The sequence below is a fragment of the Puma concolor genome, chromosome D1 (genome assembly GCF_028749965.1).
Source record: "Puma concolor isolate L17-30 chromosome D1, mPumCon1.1.hap2, whole genome shotgun sequence".
Taxonomy (NCBI): domain Eukaryota; kingdom Metazoa; phylum Chordata; class Mammalia; order Carnivora; family Felidae; genus Puma; species Puma concolor.
Genome location: NC_141676.1, coordinates 5,989,769 through 6,010,054, shown reverse-complemented (window position 1 = coordinate 6,010,054; position 20,286 = coordinate 5,989,769). Strand labels below are relative to the sequence as shown.

General features: G+C 54.7%; 1 protein-coding gene across 2 annotated transcripts; it reads left to right on the top strand.

Moving 5' to 3' along the window:
• Positions 1–9,929: 9,929 nt before the first annotated feature.
• KLC2 (kinesin light chain 2) lies at positions 9,930–20,221 on the top strand. 2 transcript variants are annotated; one of them, XM_025915475.2, is made up of 16 exons: positions 9,930–10,069; positions 10,773–11,011; positions 13,736–13,966; positions 14,099–14,168; positions 14,948–15,170; positions 15,873–15,960; positions 16,050–16,151; positions 16,244–16,417; positions 16,506–16,605; positions 17,296–17,345; positions 17,453–17,520; positions 17,954–18,062; positions 18,165–18,323; positions 18,398–18,522; positions 18,790–18,847; positions 19,220–20,221. In XM_025915475.2, exons 2-16 carry the CDS (start codon positions 10,784–10,786, stop codon positions 19,301–19,303), a joined length of 1,869 nt encoding a protein of 622 aa, XP_025771260.1. In that variant the 5' UTR covers positions 9,930–10,069; positions 10,773–10,783; the 3' UTR covers positions 19,304–20,221. The 2 variants fall into 2 exon arrangements, with proteins under 2 accessions (XP_025771260.1, XP_086532969.1); XM_086676843.1 differs by having other exon boundaries at positions 9,937–10,069; positions 10,736–11,011.
• The last annotated feature ends 65 nt before the right edge of the window (positions 20,222–20,286 follow it).

Genomic DNA, 20,286 nt, shown 5'->3' with positions numbered 1-20,286 from the left:
AGGCCCAGGGGGAGAGGGTGGAGCTGGGGTCTGTCATTAGGTTGGCTTTCCTGCCTGCCATTAACTTAGAGATGGAACACAGTCACAGCCCCTGCTCTCTGGGTGCCTGGTTCTTTGCACACTCCCAGGAGAGAGGCCTGCACACCAACCTTCCTCTCGTGGTGAAGTGCCCAGAGATTGGGACTTGGCATCCTTGCCCTGCAGGACACAGCCACAGAGGAGTGTATGACCGGGTAGGATGGGCTGTCACTGGTTCCCCAAGCCCTGTGGTCTAATGACCTATTGGAGGGAGACTCTGGGACCCAGCAGTGTGGCCCTGCACCAAACTCTCTGAGCCTGAAACATGGAAATAATGCCTGCCTCCCAAGGGGAAGAGTCCAGTGAGGTCTATGAAAGTGTCCCAGAAATGCAGTCTGCATGTTAGTTACCGAACAAGTTCGGTTCGTGAGAGGAAATGCCAGAAGTCAGATTGTGTCTAAGGTGAGCTAGAGAAGATGTGAGTGTGGCCTCGGGGCAGAGTGGAAGCTCCAGGAGAGGCCTCCAGGGTGGGAGGCAGTGGGAGAGGGTTCAGGCAGTGCAGGGGCTGCGGGGACCTGGGGGCTCACGGGAGTCCCAGGCGGGAGAGGTGTGGGTCCAGCTTAGAACTGAGGAGACCGAGCAGATGATGGGAAAGATGAGGGTGAGGAAGAGGCATAAACCCCCAGCCTGCTGCGTCTGACTCCACATCCTGGGCCTCCCCTCCTCCCACCTCCAGGGCTTTGCTCTTGCAGTTGCCCCCTTTCTCCTGCTGTCATCTCTACCGGATCTTTCACATCTGCACACCAACACGCAGGAACAGCTCCCTGGTTAAAAACAACTTCTCTGCTTCTAGATCCCCTCTGACTGCCACGCCATGGCTCTGCTCCCTTTAAAGTGAGATTCTCCAAGTGTTGTTCATGCTCCCCGCCTCCACTTGGCACTCCTGCAAGCTTTTCTCCTCAACAGCCCCGTCAGAAGCTCCCTTACCAAGGTCACCAGTGACCTGAGTGGCCACATCCAAGGGTCTGTTTTCTTGCTTGACCTGTGTCCTGTACATGCCCACTGCCTGTTAGAATGACTGTCTCCACTTGACCTGTGGACAGCGCTCTGCTCTCCTTCCACTTCTCTGACCCGCCCTTTCTTGACCTCCCTTAAGTTACCCTCTTCAGCTTCCCAGCCTCAGAACACTGGGGAACACAGGGCTCTGGCCTCTGGTCTTCTCTCTCCCACACTCAGCCCTGTGGTATGAAATGCTCCCCTGTGCACAGACTTCTCCCTTTATTCTTCCATTCTGAGGCTAAACCCTTTGGAAGCACCACTGACTCTTGTCTCTCATACCCAACATCCAGTCCACCAGCAAATCCTATAGGCTTTCCTGAGACAGATCCAGAACCCAGCAGCTCCCTACCCCTCTCACTGCTGCTGTTATCTCTTGTCTGGATGTTCTAATAGCCTCTTAACTATCTGTGCTTCCACCTACTCTTCCTGTAGTCTGTTCTCCACACAACAGCCAGAGAGAGCTTTTTAAAATGTTAATCAGTCTGTGTTAAACTGTCCAATGGCTTTCCATCCCACTAAGAATATAATCCAAAGCCCTCATCATAACCCACAAAGCCTGTATGATCTGACCTCCTCGCTTGATCTCTCTTCTCACTCTGCCCTTCTCCCGCTGGCCTCTTTTACATGCCTCGGACACACCGGGCACGTTCTGCCTCGGGGTCTTTGCACAAGCTGTTGCACCTGCCTCTAGGTCCATGCAGCTTGCTCCCTCATTGAAGTCTTGGCTTAAATGTCACCTCAGAGAAGCCTTCCCTGCTCAACCTGTCTAAAATAGCACCTCCCTTTTCTCTCACCCTTCTTTATTTTTCCTTATTAGCACGTCTCACTCCTTGGCACTTAATTATTCATTTGTTTGTCTCTCCCCACTGGAGAGTAAGCTCCAAGAAAACAGGATTTTTTTTTTTTTTTTTTTTTTTTTTTTTTTTTTTTTTTACCTGCTATATCCTTGGTATCCAGGATACTTCTTGGCTCATCATAGGTACACAATGAATATCTGTTGACAGAGTGAATGAAGAGGCCTGTGCTGCTAGAATGGAGTCCCCAGTCCAGATGCACCACTCAGACACTTTAATGCCTCAGCCCCAAGCATACCTGAGTTTTCTCATAGGCCCTGGAGTAAGAAGATAGACTCCAAAGAGAAGGAAAAAGGTTGTGTAGGAATGGTTTCCAGAATTCCAAAAACAAGGCAACTCCTATCTACACATTGAGATGGCTTGCTCAGTCCTCAAGGGTGAAAGCTGGACTGGGCTGCCAGAAACATTCTCTAAAGACGAAGGATGGCATTTGGGTGCAGAAGGTGGAAGGACCTCTGTCTAACCTGTATACCAACTCTAGGCTGGTTTTATTATTAATTTAAAAACAAACTTCTATTTTAGAATACTTTTAGACTTACAGAAAAGTTACAAGGATGGAACAAAGAGTTTCTGTATCCCCTCACCTAGTTTTTCCTGTTGTTAACATGGTATGTTTATCCGAACTAATGACCCAACATCGACACATTATTATAAACTAAAGTCCATATTTAACTCCAATTCCTTAGTTTTTTCCTGAAGCCTTTTATGCATTCCAGAATCCAAGATATCCAGTATCCAAGATACCACGCTACATGTAATCTTTTGGGCTGTGACATTTTCTTAGACTTTCCCTAATTTTGATAACCTTGACAGTTTTGAGGATACTGGTCAGGTATTTTGTAGAATGCCCCTCGACTGGAATTTGCCAGCACATCATGCCAAGGGTCCCTGCCATCAACACGATTTGTCAGCCAAGGTAGTGTTGACTAGTAAAGTCACACCCCCTTCCATACTATGCTCTTAGGAAGGAAGCCACTAAGCATAGCCTACACTTAAGGAATGAAAGGTTTTCCTCGATATCCAGTATTTGGAATTCTTCTAGATAGCAGATTTCAGATCCCTGTTTTTAAACTACTTCTCATCACCCACTGCCATGTCCGGGGATGGACGGCACGGACAGCCCTCTCAACATCACCCGAGGGCATTTTTCTTTAGTCAGCCTGCTGCCAGAGTGCTTCATGTGGTTTATTTCATGGACTACTTCAAGCAGCCCTAGGAAATCAATCCAGCTGATACTTCCTTGTTACCAAAGAGGAAGCTCAAAGTCAGAGAGCTCCCCCTACCCTCTCTGTCCCAACTCTAACTCTCATTTTTAAGCATTTACATGACTTGAATACTCACAGACATCTCAAACCTAGCACGGCCCAAACAGAACTCTTGATTTCCCTTTATCCTCCCCAGTTTTGGTAATAACACAGGATCCATCCTGTTACTTAAGCCAGAAGCTGCCTAGTTGTCCTGTGTCACCACAGTGACCCCTGTCCATTCTGCCTCTCAGAGAGTTCCCAAACATAAGCCAGAGTGCCTTACTCCCTTGCTAGAGCCCTTCAGTGGCTATCTATAGCCCCCCAACCCGTGGTCTGTTGGGCCTGCACATCCAGCCCCACTACCCCTCACTTCACTTCCAGCTGCTCTCTCCCCCACGCTCATCACCCTTGAACCACACCTGATCTTGCAGTAATCACATCCCTCTTCCCTGCACCAGGCCCAAACACGTGGCTCTTCCCACCTTAAATGCTCTCCCCACCCCACAGAGCTACCTCCTTTGCCTTTAGGATACCTCCTCAGAGAGGCTTTCCCAACCTCCCTTCCCAAAGCCCAGTCGTTAGCCTTTACTTGAGCCCTTTCTGCAGTCCTGGCATTCACCGTCACCTGCAACAAATGTCTTTGTACCCCATTAGAATGGGAGCTCCAGGTGGGCAGAGACTCAGGCTACATCTCCAGCATCCATCACTCTGGCGTATGGCAGACACTAAAAGGCTAGCCAAAGGGTTGAGTGAGACATTAAATCTGTGTGCTTGTCCAATGCACACAGATCGGCTGAGAAGGAGCCGGATTTCTAACTCAGGTCATCTGACTCCAGACCATCTCTCAAGGCCGCACTCAGATCCCAAATTTCCCATCATCCATACATCCTGCATGTATTCCTACCATGGGCCAGTTCCCGTCCTAGGTATGATGGTACAAGGATGAACACGGGGCTGGGTTCTTCCCTATATGGGAACTCTGAGGTGAGCAGGGAAGACAGACAAATAGACCATTGCCACAGAGCATGACACATTGCATGGGAACATGCCAGAAGGGCATCTAATCTAGCCTGGGGAAAGGGGTATCCAAGAATATGTCACACAGGAAACGACACCTGAGTGGCATCTTAAAGATGCCTGACATGATGGATGTTCTGGATGCAGGAAATAGCAAAAACTAGAGATAAGAGAGAATCTGGCTTCTTCTCAGACCCCCATGTGGTTTAGCGTGGCCGAAAAGCAATGGGCATGGTGAGTAATAGGGCGGAAGAGAAAGGAAGTGGCTGGGGCACTGAGGAGCCTTGTAGCTGTGATTATCATTACTCTGTGCCTGAGCGAGGACTGTGCGCTTTATCCTGGGATCGGTGGGAAGCCAGTAAAGGGCTTTAGGCAGAAAAGTGAGGTGAGGGAATTTAGCAAGACCACCTTGTGACAGCAGATTGGAGGAAACAAGACTGAAGACCAGAAGAGTTAGAAGGGTGTTGCAGCAATTGAGAAAGGATGGGACAGAGACGTAGACCATGGTGAAGGTGGGAGCAGTGCAGGAAAATGGAGACTGTAGTCCAGTTTAAGAGGCAGGATCAACAGGTTTAGGGCCAAAAGAGAAGAGCCAAGGATAGGGACTGGCTGGCTGCTCTAGGTGAACAGGCAGCTGGTGGTACATCCCTGGAGGAGATTTGGGCAGGAGATGGTGCTTTTAGGGCAAGGGTGGTGTGTGCTGTTCAGAGGTTAGTGTCCAATTGGAGTTGAATATATAGGTCTGGATGGAGCTCAGGGAAATGATCTGGGTTGGATGAAGATTGGAGCTTCCTTAACATGCGGGAGAGCTGCCAGGAGGGAGAAGGTGAGAACACCCCTTCTCCCTGGGGATCCTGGGCCGGGCTCCCTCCATCCTGACCATGTAGGGCACCTATTACGAGCACCAAACATCTCGGCCCTCGTATTCAGACGTGCCTTTCCATTTGCTGCCTTGTTTATTGCTCGCTTTCATCCCAAATGTGTTTTCCCTCCAGCAACACCGTAAGAGACTGCCCAACATTTCATATACTTTCTCCCCACCCTCCATTCACTAGCACGGGGTCTACCAAATAGTAAGCTTGGTGATGATAATATTAATAAATAACTACTAGTGACTGTGTCTGTTATGTACCAGGCATAATGTTAAGATCTTAACTCTGCTGTTTTATTCCGTTCTCTCAAGGACCCAAAGAGGTAAGTATTAGGAACTTTATTTTACAAATGAGGAAACAGATGAAGTTACAGAGCATGCCTAAAGGCCCACAGCCGGCAGACGGAGAAACATGGCACTGAACTTAGCTAAGTATGACCCCAAAGCCTGTGTGCCCTCTCACTGAGCGGCTTGATGACACTTCTAGTCTAGCTGGGAGGTCACAAGGTAGAGAGGATGCAGGTTTGCCAAGTGGCTACAACGATAGGAACCAGGAGCCTCTCAGGGGAGCTCTAAGCAGCTTTGATTCTTGACCTGGTGGCAGAAAGAACTGACAACCAGGGATGTTCACGGTGGAACAGGCCCCTCAGGAAGCGGTGAGCCGCTCGTCATGTGAAGGAGGCATGACCTTTAAGAAGCCTCCAGTCTTGAGCACTTAAGGGTGAACCTGCTGACATTTCAGGGTAGATGTATGCTTGGAAAAAGTGCCCCCCAGAAGGGAAGGGGAGAAAAATAGTTTCAAACAGAGAGGGGGACAGACCCTAAGAGACTCTTAAATACAGAGAACAAACCGAGGGTTGATGAGAACAAACTGAGGGGGCAGGGGAGGGGGGCAAATGAGTGGTATGGATTGAGGAGGGCTCTTGTTGGGATGAGCACTGGTTGTTATATGTAAGCGATGAATCGGGAATCTACTCCCGAAGCCAAGAGCACACTGTATACACCGTATGTTAGCTAACTTGACAATAAATTATACTTAAAAAAAAAAAAGTGCCCCCCAAACACTTCAAAGAAAAGTAGTGAAACTAGCCAAAGAAAAAAGAATAAGAACACAGATTTCAATGGGATGCGTGCTTCTGAGGATCCAAGGGGAAGGGGCAGAACAGTGGGAGTGATTTCAAGAGAGAAAACATTAAAAGTAGCAAGAACAACTTGCCCAGGCATGGGACAGGCGGGGGCAAGCTGATAAGCTCTGCGGAAAATGGCATAAGGAGCTGAATCACCACTGGGACAGACTCCTCCCTTTTTCTCCATCAACAGAGCACCCATCAGCAGCCTGGCATGAGACCAGCAGCTGTGGGGGGAATGCAGAACAGAGCAGGATAAGTAACAGTCTCTTCCCCTGGGAGATGCACAGTAGAATCCTCAGGGACAAGATAAAAAGCCAAGTGGCTAAAAAGGTTGGACACGAATTTCAAGATTAAGCACTGAAAGCAAGATAAGGCCCTGAGAACCCAGCAGGGCAGACCCTGCCTTCCTCCACTCAGTACACAGGGAGGAGCAGGGCCAGATGCCTAAAGAGAATCACAAAGAAAGCACCAAAGACTGCAGGGAGCAGGAAAGCCAGAGCAAGGATCCAGGAGAAGTCATAAAGGGCGCCTGGAAAAAGATGGTAAGGGGAATGTGCTCCTTTATTAGACGGAGAGAAAGCCCAAGAGAAGAAAGCAGAGGTTGTGGATGTGTGTTTGTGCTTGGTTATGTATGGTATGCACCTACGTGGGCCTATCAACACACGCACGTGGAGGTGTGCATGTGGCAGACAGGTGTCTTCAGTGCCTCTGGATGGACCTGCCTGAGGCCATGTTGAGGGCGTGTACAACTGTGCTTTTGCATGGGTGTGAACCAGCCATCTGACCTCAGTTCTCTTGACCTCTGCCCCATGTGGTCAGTCTGCCTTATACACGGGGACAAAATAACCAGACTGTAGATTAGAGAAAGACATGGTGGTCCCTGGGAGCCTGAGCTCCCCAAGAACAGCAGGCTCTCTCTGCACGTGCAGCTGCCTTCACCTCTCTGGGCCATAGTCTCCTTACCTGTAAAAACATCTCAGCAGAAGCTTTCAACCCAGGGCGCACAGCACAGGTGCCACTGAAGTTTTGAAATAATAAGAGATGCCCAGGACCCACCCTTGCACCAATGAATCCCAATCTCTAGAAGAGCCTTCTAGGGGCGCCTGGGTGGCTCGGTTAAGCATCTGACTCTTGATCTCAGCTCTGGTCATGATCTCATGGGTTCGGGAGTTTGAGCCCCACGTTGGGCTCTAATGCTGACAGTGCAGAGCCAGCTTGGGATTCTGTCTCTCCCTTACTCTTTGTCCCTCCCTCACTTTCTCTCTCTCTCTCTCTCTCTCTCTCTCTCTCTGTCTCTCAAAATAAATAAACTCAAAAACTTTTATTAAAAAAAAAAAAAGAGCCTTCTAATAAAGTCCCTGCACAAGAGATTCAGAAACTGAGACTCAATAAAAATGACAAAGGGGCCCTGAGCTCCAGATTCCATTTCCTCCCCAGGAACTTGCTGGCAAGTTGGGAATGCAGTCATGATCTGATGGAGTCTCCCTGCATGGGAGGTTGGATTATCACACCCTAGCCAGCACTCCTCCGGAGAAAAGGCTGAAGTAAGGACTAAGGAAGACAGATCCCAAACACAAAAGACTCCTACCTGCAGGGCCCTGGAAGAACACTGACCAGGAGAAACCGACAGGATAAACCAGCTCTGCACTAATGCAAACAGCCTAAAGGATGAGCACCAGACACTGGTCACAGTAGGAGATCCTGGGGAGGAGAGCTGAAGGGCCAAGGACAGTGGTCAGAGAGAAAGAAGTACAGTTCTTGTACGTGCCTTTTGAATTTTGCATCATAGGACTATATTAGCTACCTTTAAAAATCACAGGGAGAAAAAATAATTGGCAGAGGCACAGGATCTGGGATAACCTGGCTGGATATGACCAGCATGTACACAATCTAGGTTTAGCTGACCAGCTGACCCCAAGCAGATAGTGTGGTGGCTGTCAAAATTAGCCTGACTTGTGACTTCACAGTGGACAGGGGGCACTCTCATTAAGCGGGGGGACCATCCCTCTATGATCTGTGAAGTTCACTCCTTGTCTGGCTCCCTGAGCTCTGGACTGAGCACCACATTCTGAGCAGTGTATGGACTGACACCTAAAATACACCCTGAAAAGAGAAATTAGGATGGAGAAGGGTCAGGAACCTGGGGCAAGGGTGGGGAAAGAGATAGTGTTTGTCAGTCTAGGCAAGGCAAAGATTGGGTGGGGCACCATTGTCATCTCCAAGTATCTCCATCGGCAAAAGAGAAAAGCTGTCCTTCCTGAAGACAGCTTCAGTTTGGTGTCCATGAACACTGCAGGAAGGTGCTTTTGGGGCTAAGGAAAAACTTCCTAGCCTTTAGAGCAGTCTCACAGCAGAATGTAGTGAGCTCCTTGTCCTGGGACATACTTGACCTAGAGGTCAAGTCCTGTAGGACCATCTCTCCATCAGATGGTGCCAAAGGGGTTCTTGCATCCACCAGGACACTGAACCTGGTGGACTCTGAGTCTGAGCCCACCCTGACTCAAGGAACACCCAAGTTCCTCAGGTACGAGTGCCAGGCCTTGTTGTGCAGGTTTTGTCCCTCAGGTGGTTATCCTGCTGTCACTCACCAGTGACACTGACCTAGAAGCAGTTGGGGCAGTGCCAGAGTAGCTTCCAATCCAGGGCTGCAGAGCATCTGATCAAAACCTGGGCCTGGAAGGGGTCTGGCAAGGCCAATAGGTGCACCCTTCCACCCTTTTTAAGAAACCAACATTTACTGAGTGCAGCTATGTGGCTGGTCAGGGGCTACTGTGGGAGTGAACAAGACAGACAGGTCTTGGCCTGTATTCTAGGGAGGAGACAGAAAATCAACAAGAAAAAAATTAGAAGGGATGAATGTTATAGAGAGATGGACTGGAGGGGGCTCTATGGAGGGGGCTCTATGGGGGGCTGGGAATCAAAGAAGGCTCTCTGAGGAGGTGACAGTTAATCTGAGCCCTGAATGACATCACCTTGTCTTGGGCATCCGGTTGACGAACAGCACTTGTGGTGTTCAACCACAGGGGCATGATGAGTCTCTGTTTCAGCAGATGCCCAGCTGCTCTTTGCTATCCTTTTCTCCCTTAGTGTCAGAAGCCTTTCCCCCAGAAAGCAGCCCCAAGACACCGCGAATCCCATAGGGACATAGTTCTGAAAGAGTTGGGTGAGGGGCAAAACCAGTCTCTAGAGACAAATGAGCCTGGGGCCATATCCGTGAGATGCAGATAAAAGCAGTGCTCGCTTCATTGGGTCTTTGTGAGCAGTAAATGAGTAAACGCATTTAAAGCATCAAAGCGCCCGACACACAGTAAGCGCTCAGAAAGTGGCAACTACCTCAATAGCCGTCAATAAATGTCAATACATGTCAAAAGTCTCTGGGTCTCTGGACTCAGAGGAGGCTGAGCCTCCCGGCGCCTCGGTTTCTCCCGACGTCCTTTCTGGCTGTGGCACTGCGTGCATTCAGGCTCTACAGGCTCACGATCTCCCGAGCCTCCCCACATCCCTGCGGCCTCGGCCAGGTTTACAGTCGATGAATCCAAGGCCGCGGGGTTGTGGGTGGTGGCAGCTGGAACCAGGTGCCTCGGGGGAGCCCACGCCCCGCCCTCCACACAGGATGGCCCCGCCCCAGTCCCCCTCCTAGCCTGGAGCGGGCCCGGCTTGCACGCTCCTTTAAGGCAGCCTGCGGGAAGAGAAGAGCGTGTTTCGCCCCCTCCGACGCCGCCGAGGTAGAGGCTTCACCTTTAAGGCGGCGCAGGGACTGCTGGGAAGGCCGGCGGGATGGAGGCGGCGGGACCGGCTCACGGCTGCCGGTCCGGGTGAAGCGGGGCGGGAGCCGGAACCTGAGCCGGAGCCCGGCGGGAGCGGGAGGCGCAGGTCTGCGCGGGCCGATCCGGCCGGGAGAGGGGCCTCTGGGTTGGCCTAGGGGTGGGGGCGTCGTGGGTGCGGCCTGTGGGAGAACAGGGCCGGTCTGCTGGGAGGGGGCGCGGTCCTGCGTGGCCGGGGGCGGGAGTTCGACCTTTCCAGGAGGAGGGGTCCTCGGGGCGTTGCGCCGACCTATGGGGAAGGGTCATTGTGGGCGCGGCCCCGGGTGGGGAGACGACGTAGCAGCCGAGATCTCCAGCTCCTTTAGGGGGAGGGTTCCCCCCCCTCCCCATGATCGGCCTGCCTGTTGGGGAAGGGGCCGCCCGGGCGGTTGGGACTGGATCTCCTGGAGGGACGGGGGTCTCCCATACGGGAGTGAGCCTGCACGATCCCCGTAGGACCGTCCTCCGGTGCTCCCTGTCCTGGCTAAGGGAGTCGCCGGGGCAGTCCCGAGTCTGGGCCGCCTGAACCGGCCTGAGCCCGTGGTCTGGACCGAATCCGGGTCCGGCCTCACCGCATTGCGTCTCCCCGGCCGAGACGACCTGGGCGCGCCCCCTGTAGGCCGAGCGCGGGCACGGTGCGGGCTGTCGGCTGGGGGACCCGGGCACCCTGGGGACCCAGGCGTCCGGGGACTGAAGGTGTTTACCTAATCCGGGGTGGACGGCGGTGTGGCCCCAGGCCCGGCACCCGCCTGCCCGCCTCCTCGCCTTCACAGGCGGCACAGCCATGGCTACGATGGTGCTTCCGCGGGAGGAGAAGCTGAGCCAGGATGAGATCGTGCTGGGCACCAAGGCCGTCATCCAAGGCCTGGAGACCCTGCGCGGGGAGCATCGTGCCCTTCTCGCTCCCTTGGTAGCACATGAAGCTGGCGAGGCAGAGCCCGGCTCACAGGAGCGCTGTGTTCTCCTGCGTCGCTCCCTAGAAGCCATCGAGCTGGGTCTGGGGGAGGCCCAGGTAGGCTGGTCTGGGATGCGAGGTGGGAGGTCAAGGGAGGGATGGAGCCTGACAGAGGAAACCTGGCAGTGTAGGAACAGAATCTGAGCAGGGAACCATGTGGCCTCTGGAGCCCCATGGTAAGATTCCAGTAATATCTGTTGAACAAACAAATGGGCTTTGGAGACCCCAGCTGTGCCTTGCCTCAGGAGAGTCTGATCATCCTTTAGCCCCGACACAGAACCCTGTTCGTGGCTTCTCTGATGGGTAGTAGAGACTGAATGACATAAGAAAACAAAAAGGAAATCCTTAAGAACCGCCCCCGCCCCCATTCATTCTCTTATTTGTTCCTTCACAGGTAAGTTACCAAGTGCCTACTATGTGCCAGGCAATCTGTTATGTGCCAGACAGACAGCCCCAACAAGACAGACGGGTCCACTGGGGAGAGAGTCAGAAACACATATACATTTGTTACATATTGTGATAAGTTCTTCAAAGAAAAGAACAAGGTCTTGGATAGCTTATAAGAAGAGGTGTAATTTGTTGGTCAGGCAAGACTTCTGAGGAAGTGACATTTAAACCACGACCTGGAGGAAGGAATGAACCAGCCTCCAGAAAAGGGAGGAAGGCGAGAGGTTGCGTGTGCAAAGGTCCTGAGGTAGGAAAGCTCTTGTAGTGGGAGAATTGAGAGAAGACCTGTCTAACTAGATCTTCATGGGGAAGGAGAGGGAGAGAAGAGTCCTATGGAGAAGGCAGGGACCAGATCATGCTGCACCTTATTAGTTTGGGTTGTATTCTCAGGAAAGCAGGAAGCCTTTGGAGGGCTTTAGGAGTCAAGAGACACAGTCTGACTTAGATTTTGAAAGGTCCCTTCGGGGCACCTGGCTGGCTCGGTCATTAGAGCATGCGACTTGATCTCAGGTTTGTGGGTTCAAGCCCCACGTTGGGTATAGAGGTTACTTTTTAAAAAATCTTTAAAAAATAAAAAAATGAGTAAAAATTCCCTTTGGCTGAGGTGTGGAGAATGAACTTTGGTGAGTCAAGGGTGGAGGCAGGTAGCAGGTAGTTAGGAAGGCACTGCTGGAATTCAAATGAGAAACAGTAGCTTGGACTAAGGGGTGGCCACGAGGGAAGCGAGAGGACCAGTTCTAGATGTTCTGGAGGTGGGTCCAGCAGGACCTGGGGATGAAGTAAGGGAGAGGAAGGAGGGCAGAATAACCCAGATTTGTGGTTTGAGCAAGTGAAGGTGATGAGAGAGCCTAGGTGATCAGGGGTTCGGTTTTGGTCCTCTTAAGTTGGGGCTGCCAGGACGAGGTGCAGATGGAGATATTCACGAGGCACTGGGGTACACAAGGAGTACACGCTTTCTCTGGGGGAAAGAGTCTTGGCCCTTCAGATCTTGGCTGAGACACCGCCTGGCTCTATGCATCCTGGGCAGGTGGTAACATCTCGGTTTCCTTGTCTTTAAGGATCATGCAATCTGCTGTATATATACTTCCAGGCTGTGAAGGGAATTTTTCAAAAAGCTAGTGGTTGTGAGCACACCTGTCACTTATGCATTTTGCTAATGAATAGAAAGTGCAGGGTGCCAGACAGCTTGGTCCTGTGGCAGGACAGCCTGCTGGTCATTCCCTCCTTGGCCAGGTGGCTGCCTGGCCACCTGACATAAACACACAGGGGTCCCCCTCCTGGTGTGCACACGCACCCACACAGATGGGTAAGAGGGTGGCACGGAGGGAGAGGAAAGTGCCTTCCTTTCCTGGGGCTGCAGAAACGACCCTGGCTGTGAAGGATGGAGAAAGAGTAGATCCTATGCAAGGCTCCCAGGCAGGAAGAGCCTAAATGCTCAGGAAAAGAGTCCTAGAGGTTGGAGAGAGGGGTAAGGACAGAAGCTGAGGCCTCTGGGTCCCCTTCCCCTGTGGTTCCCAGACCATCTGAAGGCTTGGGACATGGACACCTCTCCTCTCTGGGAACTGCAAAAGGGCAAGGGCTTACCTTGGCAGAAGTCAGGATGGGGCCTTTCAGTGGCCCTTCGGCCATTTATCAGAGTTCTTAGGAAAGTGCTAGCCCTGGAGCAGGGGGCAGTGCTATAGCGGCTGTGGCCACAGGGCTTGAGTCCAAGCCCCAGGAGAGACAAAGGAAGAGAAAGGCTAATTCAGAGAAAACGCAACACCCCAACAAGCCGTCTTCATGATAAACCCAGTGAGATGGGAACTGGTTTTTTGTTTTGTTTTGTTTTTTTTAAGTTTATTTACTTATTTTTAACAGAGAGAGAAAGCACGAGTGGGGGAGGGGCAGAGAGAGAGAGGAGAGAGAGCAAGGATCCCAAGCAGGCTCCAGACCATCAGTACAGAGCCCGACGTGGGGTTCGAACCCCCGAGCCTCAAGCTCATGACCTAAACCGAAGTTGGACGCTTAACTGAGCCACCCAGGCACCTCGGGAACTGGATTTTTAATGCAGAGGACTAGCTGGAGGCCCAGGAAATGGCCTGAGATGGACTATCTCAGAGTCCAGCAGAGCCGGCCTGGGAGCCCAGGGCTCCCCACCCCAGAAGGAAGGAACTGGGGGTCTCCAAATCTCCTGGGTTTAGGTCTTGGACGAGGGTCCGTTTGGGGCCTTGCGGGAACACTCCCTTGATGATCAGCCCTGTAGCTCCTCATAGGCAGGGCCAGGCCCCAGTACCCCGGGAGGCCCAGGCTGGGGGTGCACAAGGCTCTAACCCTCATCCTGGCTGGCCGGCACAGGTGATCCTGGCGCTGTCGAGCCACCTGGGGGCCGTGGAGTCGGAAAAACAGAAGCTGCGGGCTCAGGTGCGGCGCCTGGTGCAGGAGAACCAGTGGCTGCGCGAGGAGCTGGCGGGAACACAGCAGAAGCTGCAGCGCAGCGAGCAGGCTGTGGCCCAGCTGGAGGAGGAGAAGCAGCATTTGCTGTTCATGAGCCAGATCCGCAAGCTGGATGAGGACACATCCCCCAGTGTGAGCCCCTACGGCCATCGGGCAGGGGGGCCTGGGAGGGGGAGGGGCAGCGTGGCTGGCTCTGACCCAGCCACTGACACTTGGGCTACGGCGCCCCGCCTTCCCTGACACGCGTTTTGTCCTCCTCCCCAGGAGGAGAAGGGGGACGTCCCCAAAGACTCTCTCGATGACCTGTTCCCCAACGAGGAGGAGCAGAGCCCAGGTGCAGAGGGACAGCTGGTTCTGGGGGCAGGGGGAGGGAGGGCTGTGTAAACTCCTTGTCCTTGGGACCCAGAGGTCACCAGAAACAGGGACCAAAAGGCAACTGTGTTCTTTCCCGCCTCATTTCTGATCATCACATCCCAGCATGTTAGAGTTTTTCATTTTTTTTTTTTTTTTGAGAGAAACAGAGCATGAGCGGGGGAGGGGCAGAGAGAAGGGGAGACGCAGAATCCGAAGCAGAGTCCATCCAGGCTCTGAGCTGTCAGCTCAAAGTCACGAAGCATAAGGTCACAACCTGAGCTGAAATCAAGAGTCGGACCCTCAACACACTGAGCCCCCCAGCATGTTAGAGTTTAAAAGTACTTTTCTCCCCCTAAGCCTTGAGGAGCAGTTATCACAGTTCAGAGCTTTGGAGCTGCCTAGCCTAGGTTTAAGTCCTGCTCTGCCGCCAGTTGTTCTGGGACCACAGGCTTCTTTCCCTCTCTAAGCCTCTGAGGGTTAACGGAGGATGTGTGCACAGTACTGAGCCCTGGGCCAGCGCTTACAGTGTCAAGTGTCCCTTCTGCAGATGGGAGGCCGAGGCTTGGAGGTTAGGTGGCTTGCTCTAGAACACATACCTTGAGGCATTGCAGCCCGGATTCTACCCACTCTACAGATGGGGAAACTAAGGCAGAATAGTAAGTGACTAGCCCAGGGCCACATGTCAGGTAGGCCAAAGACATGGCTGGTGTGTGCCAGCTCAACCCAGTTGGTACATCTTATCTGCCCTTGGCCTTGCAGCCCCCGGCCCTGGAGGAGGGGATGTGGCTGCCCAGCACGGGGGCTATGAAATCCCAGCACGGCTCCGCACCCTGCACAACCTGGTGATTCAGTACGCCTCACAGGGCCGCTACGAGGTGGCCGTGCCACTCTGCAAGCAGGCGCTCGAGGACCTGGAGAAGACATCGGGCCACGACCACCCTGATGTTGCCACCATGCTGAACATCCTGGCTTTGGTCTATCGGTGAGGGCTCCTCTGGCCACAGTCGTCCATGGGAGTGCCTGCACACTTTCTGAAAGCTCCAGCCCTGGTCACGAACCCTTAGGCCCTGGTGACGGTCAGGACTCAGCTCCACTGGGCAGTTGGGCAGAGAGAAGGAGCATGTGTCCAGAGGGTGCGGAGTCCACAGGATGCCTAGGCCCCTGTGAACCTGGGCTACAGATGTGAATAAGGCTTAGTCCATTGGAGGAGAAAGACTTGGGCGTAAGTAGGGACCAGGGCAGCACATGAAGACCCTAAGGATACCAGGGAGTCAGCACTGCTTCTCCAGGCATTAAGGCTTAAGTAGGATCTTTGGTGAAAGATGAGTTGCCCAGAACATGAGAGTGTTGGAAACGTTTCCCCTGGCAGAAAGAGGAGTATGAGCAAAGGCCCTGAGGAATAGACAACAACGTGCCCTGGGCACGAGGCAGTGGGGTGGGGTGGCAGATCTAGGGGAATCTGGTTCACACCCTGGCACTCTATGCCCTGGTGAATTGTGAGTGAACTGTCCAAAGTCTCCCGCCCCAATCTGCTGGCTGAACGGGTCTCCCAAAGCTCTGGGTCATAATCATGCCCACTCACCAGTAACTACAAGAGGAGTGACCATGGAGATCTGAGACCACTAGGGGGAGGGCCTTGGGCTGGAGGACAACCCTTACTTACCATGCTTCTACCTGCACCCAGGGACCAGAACAAGTACAAAGAGGCTGCCCACCTGCTCAACGATGCCCTGGCCATCCGTGAAAAGACACTGGGCAAGGACCACCCGGCTGTGAGTGAGGGCGGGGGGGGGGGGGGGGGGAGCCGCCCCTGCCCCAGGCAGCGCCCTGGGTCTTTGACCTCCACTCTCCCACCCACCAGGTGGCTGCAACGTTAAACAACCTAGCAGTTCTGTATGGCAAGCGGGGCAAGTACAAAGAGGCCGAGCCACTGTGCAAACGGGCATTAGAAATCCGGGAGAAGGTGAGAGCAGGCAGGGCTGGGCAGCTCAAGGCTGGCACGTGGGGGCCCAGGCCAGCCTTGAGCCCAGCCACTGGCTCCCACTCCCATCGCAGGTCCTGGGCAAGTTTCATCCAGATGTGGCCAAGCAGCTGAGCAACCTGGCCCTGCTGTGCCAGAACCAGGGCAAAGCTGAAGAGGTGGAATACTACTACCGGCGGGCGCTGGAGATCTATGCCACACGCCTCGGGCCTGATGACCCCAACGTGGCCAAAACCAAGAATAACCTGGTACCGTGGGCCACGAATGGGGTGGGAGGAAGGAAGGAAAAGGCTCGACTCCCTGCATTCTGCTCACCCTCTGGCCGCTTCCCTCCAGGCCTCCTGCTACCTGAAACAGGGCAAATACCAGGACGCAGAGACCCTGTACAAGGAGATCCTCACCCGGGCTCATGAGAAGGAGTTCGGCTCTGTCAATGGTGAGTCTGTGACCACCCTGTGCCCCACCCCCCACTCACGCAGCACAGGCCCCCTCAGCCATCAGCATCCAGGGTAAATACCTCAGCTGGACAGGCCCTCGTGGGGTCCGGCTGGTTCCCAGCCATTTGTGTGCACGTGTGAACACACACACCCAACGCACACGGCCTCCTGGGTTGTGCTGGTACTACACGCAGCTTTTGCATACGCCGTGCCCTGGGCCCAAAGTCTTTTCCCCTCCCCTGCTGGGCAATTCCTGCCCCTCATGAGGCCCCACTCCAAATGTCTCCCCCCCCGGGGAAGCCACCTTCTGGCCCCCCATGGTTGGTCATTTCCTGCCGTGTGATCCCTCAGCCTGGCCTATCATTTAGGCCTAGCACATGTCTCGGGCTGTGGGCTTGAGGTGTTTAAGGATCCACTGCCCCCAACCCTCAATCGCAAGCCCCACAAGCATAGGCCTGTGCCCTGTCATCTCTTTGCTCCAGAAGAGGGTCAGTAATGTTCTGAGTCTGTTTCTTTGTTCACCCATTCATTCATTCATTCATTCATTCATTCATACATTCATTCATCCAACAAAGCCCAACCCTGATCCTTCCTGGGTACCCCTGACCTCCTCCCCAGACCCCAGTCCTATGTTTCAACCAGGAGAAGCCTATATGGGAGGCTGGTGACAGCCCCCTTTCTCCCCCCAGGGGACAACAAGCCCATCTGGATGCACGCAGAAGAACGGGAAGAGAGCAAGGTAGCTCTATGGGCAGGGCTGGGGTGGCCTGGGGAGGGAGGGTGAGGCTAGGGATGTCTAGAGGGGAGGGACTTGTGCCACCTCTGCTGACCATTCCTTCCTCTTAGGACAAGCGCCGGGACAGCACCCCCTATGGGGAATATGGCAGCTGGTACAAGGCCTGTAAAGTAGACAGGTGAGGACAGTGGGGCAGGGCTGGCAATAGAGCAGCTGGCAGGCAAACAGCATCCTGAGCGGGGGCCAAGTCCAGGCTCTGGACTCCATCCTGCTCACCCCCAGAACACACACCTCTTCTTTGTCACCTTGGCTTTCAAGAGGCTTTCACGACCTGGGTCACAGGCCGCCTGTCCCAAAAAGGCTTTCTGTGTTGGGATGGCCGATTATCTTGCTCTTGGGTCTCCCAGCTTTTAGTCCTGGTGGCAGCATCCCACGTAGGGCTGGGGTTGGGGTGATTCTGAGCCAGGAGAGTCTAGCACAAGCACAGGGCTTGACACAGGAGGGGAGAGATCCTGGTTGGCTGGATGGCTCGTCAGGGCCCAATGTGGGCTGGATGGGCCTGGTTCCTGGGGAACATGGAGTTTGAGACTATCCCGCTCTCCCATCCACAGCCCCACAGTCAACACTACCCTGCGCAGCTTGGGGGCCCTGTACCGGCGCCAGGGCAAGCTAGAAGCTGCACACACACTGGAGGACTGCGCCAGCCGAAGCCGCAAGCAGGTGAGGCAACAGGCCCGAGGGGTGTGGGCAGGGACCTGTGTGGCCCTGTGTGTTCCAGTCAGGATTCACGGCTCCATCCGATGTGCCCTGCTTCTCCCTCAGGGCCTGGACCCTGCAAGCCAGACCAGGGTGGTGGAACTGCTGAAAGATAGCAGCGGTGGACGGGGAGACCGCCGTGGCAGCCGGGACGTGACCGGGGGTGCTGGGGCTCGGCCTGAGTCTGAACTCGAGGAGGCAGGGCCTGCAGCCGAATGGAGCGGGGTGAGTCTAGGGTCTTGGGTGGGCCAGGAGGCTGTGTAGTCAGTGTGGCATAGAGACAAACGTCTGCCCCACAGGATGGCAGTGGCTCCTTGCGGCGCAGTGGCTCCTTTGGGAAGCTCCGAGATGCCCTGAGGCGGAGCAGTGAGATGCTGGTGAAGAAGCTGCAGGGTGGTGGCCCGCAGGAGCCTCCTAATCCCAGGTGAGCCTCTGCCCCTGATCGCCCCCACTCCCCCCGCTGCCCACCCAGAGTGAGCCTCTCAGGAACCCACCCAATAACCCACCAACCCCAGAGGAGCTTCTGATCCACATGAACTCCCTTGTCTCTCTCAAGCTCCGCCACCCACCAGATCTGCTCCCTTCCCGTGAGCCTCCCTTTCCAGCCCCAACCTGACCCCTTCCCACGTCTCCCCCTCCCCCAGCCCACCCCATTCACTCTGGGCAAATCCAGGCATTCCTTTCCCCTCAGGATGAAGCGGGCTAGTTCTCTCAACTTCCTCAACAAGAGTGTGGAAGAGCCTGTCCAGGTATGGCTGGGTGGGTGTTTGGGCACTGGGTAGCTGAAGCCCAGGCCCCAGGGCCCAAAGGCTGCATGTCCTGTGCACTGGCCAAGCTTGCCAATCACGTCTACTTACCTAGCAACATTTCCAGCTCTGTGCCAGGCCCAGCTTTGGGCTGGACACAGGGAAGACAAATGAGGGAAACCCAGCTCCTGCCTGGGATGGATGTGCACGTGGCCAGGGCCAACACGGTAACCGCTGAGGTGGGCAGGAGTGTCAGAGCACCACGACATGGTCGGGGGCCCAGCTCAGGGCCTATGGCTGATCAGGCCCCTTCTGCCGGGGAAGTACAGACTGGCAGCAGCAGGAAGCTGAGCCCCCTGCCCCTTCTGCCCACAGCCTGGAGGCACAGGTTTCTCTGACAGCCGCACCCTCAGCTCCAGCTCCATGGACCTCTCCCGACGAAGCTCCCTCGTGGGCTAATCCTGAAGGGGCAGCCAGTTGCCAGAGCCTCCACCCGGCACTGTCCCCATCCCCAGCCCTTCGCATGGGCCTGCTGCTTGCCCCACGTGTCTTTCCCAAGGACCCCTGTCTTTTCTGTTCAATCTCAGGGTAACCTCCTCCCTTGTCATCTCAGCCCTAAGCCCTTTGGAGGCAGGGCCTGCCTGCTCCAGCTCTACCCCTTATTTATTCCATCCAGCAGGGCCCCCTCTTCTTTAGGTTCAGGGCCAGCGTGAGGGGGTGGCCAGGGTCTCCAAGGTAGAGACACAGCGGCCAGCCCTCCCCAGGCCCCGGAGACAAGAACACTGAGCACCTGCCGTCCCTTCAGCACTCCTGCCCTCCCCCCTGTCCCCCGCCCCCGGCCGTTGCTTCTGTATATAGAGAAATAAGTTATTGGCCGCGCCCCTCCCCTCAGTCCACGGTACTCCCCGGTTCTCCCCTCACCCTGTCCTCCTCTAGTGGTACCGCCCAGGCCTTAATCACCCCCATTCCGCGCGGTGGTATCTTCCAAGCTCTACATCTTGGGGGGCAGCGCCTCCCCAAAGGGTTCCCTGGGCCTTCTCGCGCTCCTCCTCGCCTCTGAGGGGCGCGTTGAGCCCCACCATCGCCCCGTGCCCAAGGACGGAGAGCCCTCCCCTTGCCCGTCCTCTCACCGCCGGGCCCTGCCCAGCATCCCGGCCTATGCACTGCCCCTCCCGCCCGGCCCCGCCCAGGCACGGCCTGACCCCGCCCCGGGCACCGCCCGTCGAGCCATCCTGCCACGCCTCATCCCACGCCTGCAGCTTCTCGCGAGGGGCAGTGATGACCCCCTGTGGCAGGAGGGGCTGTCCCTGTTGGGGGTGAGGCGGTCGCTTTCTATTTTCAAATGTTGCTGTAGAAATAAAGACCGTTTGAATCTGAGCCGGGCTTGTTTTGGAGCGGAGGTCGAGGTCTCCTAGCGTCTCTAGATTGGGGGTGAGGGCGGG

Coding starts and splice junctions, on each gene's coding strand:
- KLC2 (XM_025915475.2), top strand. CDS start 10,784: ATGGCTACGATGGTGCTTCCGCGGGAGGAGAAGCTGAGCCAGGATGAG. Junction 11,012..13,735: donor TGGGTCTGGGGGAGGCCCAG/GTAGGCTGGTCT, acceptor TGGCCGGCACAG/GTGATCCTGGCGCTGTCGAG. Junction 15,171..15,872: donor ATCCTGGCTTTGGTCTATCG/GTGAGGGCTCCT, acceptor ACCTGCACCCAG/GGACCAGAACAAGTACAAAG.